The sequence below is a fragment of the Cystoisospora suis genome (genome assembly GCF_002600585.1).
Source record: "Cystoisospora suis strain Wien I chromosome Unknown contig_1973, whole genome shotgun sequence".
Classification (NCBI taxonomy): Eukaryota; Apicomplexa; class Conoidasida; order Eucoccidiorida; family Sarcocystidae; genus Cystoisospora; species Cystoisospora suis.
Window position 1 is genome coordinate 15332 of NW_027154772.1, and position 1323 is coordinate 16654.

The 1323-nt window shown below is 39.4% G+C and overlaps 1 protein-coding gene across 1 annotated transcript in view; it reads right to left on the reverse strand.

Annotated features, from left to right (window-relative positions):
* Nucleotides 1-1302, reverse strand: part of CSUI_004286 (preli family protein) — an 8765-nt gene extending 7463 nt beyond the window's left edge. Inside the window, exons 1-2 of the mRNA XM_068064479.1 lie at nt 1165-1302; nt 88-180 (exon numbers count right to left, since the gene is read on the reverse strand). Coding sequence (XP_067923547.1) covers nt 88-176 — 89 coding nt within the window. The 5' untranslated portion in view covers nt 177-180; nt 1165-1302. The remainder of the gene's footprint in view (nt 1-87; nt 181-1164) is intronic.
* Nucleotides 1303-1323: the final 21 nt, after the last annotated feature.

A 1323-nucleotide genomic window follows, 5' to 3' on the forward strand; every position in this document is an offset into this window, starting at 1 on the left:
CTTTAGTCTATCTATCTTTGATCTATCTTTAGTCTATCTATCTATCTTTAGTCTATCTATCTATGTATGTGTGTGTTGTGTTTATACTTGAGGCGTAGAGTTCTTTTGGGTAGAGAGCAGTAGGCGTCCTCCAGGCCAAATCCAACTGGCGAGGCACCTCCAAAGAACCTCTCCATCCATCTAACAGGGGAAAAAGAAAAGAAAGAAAGAAAGAGTGAGAGAGAAAGAGAGAAAGAAAGGAGTATCAAATGGATGGATAGATAGACAGATAGATTCATACGACACAAGAGGACGTACATGTATCTACACGCATACACATGCGGGACAGTCATGAACTATCTACGATCTATCTTTGCAAATCTATCTGTCTATCTTTATCTATAGCTATATTTCTATTCCCACACATATGCCTATGTCTATCTTCAACTTTCTATCTCTAGATCTATCTCTCTAAAAGTCCCTCTCTCCCTGCTTTAGAAAACTCCATCCATATATATATATATATAGATATATGAATATCGCTATCTATTTACATTTGCCCTATCTACATCTTTATGAGTCTAGCTAGCTAGGTATCTATCTATCTATCGATGTCTCTTTATGTCTATCTTTCTGTGCATAGCTGTATCATCACGACTAGCGATCACGACCAAAAGGATGATAAGCATGAAGATGACGCCTATAAGTTCCTCCCCACTGAAAGATGCGAGGAGCTGGAAAAGAAAAGTGGAGAAAGATCAAAATATACACAACTCCTGGCTAAAGCTCTAAGAAGAAAAGAAAGAAAAGGAAGATAGATCGAAGAAAGATCAGCTCGCATGCGAACCGCTCTGAAGAAAAGACCTCTAGAAAGAAATCTCCAAAGACATAGTTTCTCCTATTTCTCTCTCCTCTGCCAATTCCACACAGATGTATAGGAAACGTTTTATAGCTATACAGTGATATGATCTACATATCTATCTCCATATGTCTATATCCATAGAGAAAAAAACCTCGATGGCGTATCGCGAGAGGAAACTCATGAAAAGACAGAAACGCGAGAGTCTTCATCTATTCATCTTCTTTCCTCATCCCTATCTCTCCATCTCTCTTCGTCCCTTTCTTTCTTCTCTTTCTTTCTTGAGTTGACTTATGTAAAAGGTCAAGACGTGTGGATGGTCCTACTTTGGTATGGAATACTTGAGAGAATGCAGGCGGCGAGTAGTGAAGGATTGACTCTCAAGATCCAGATGAAAGTCGAGTGTATCTACACGCAAAACATGTGGCTGCAGCACATTCGGATACTTCGACCAAAATGCCGACTTTCCCACATACACAAACAAA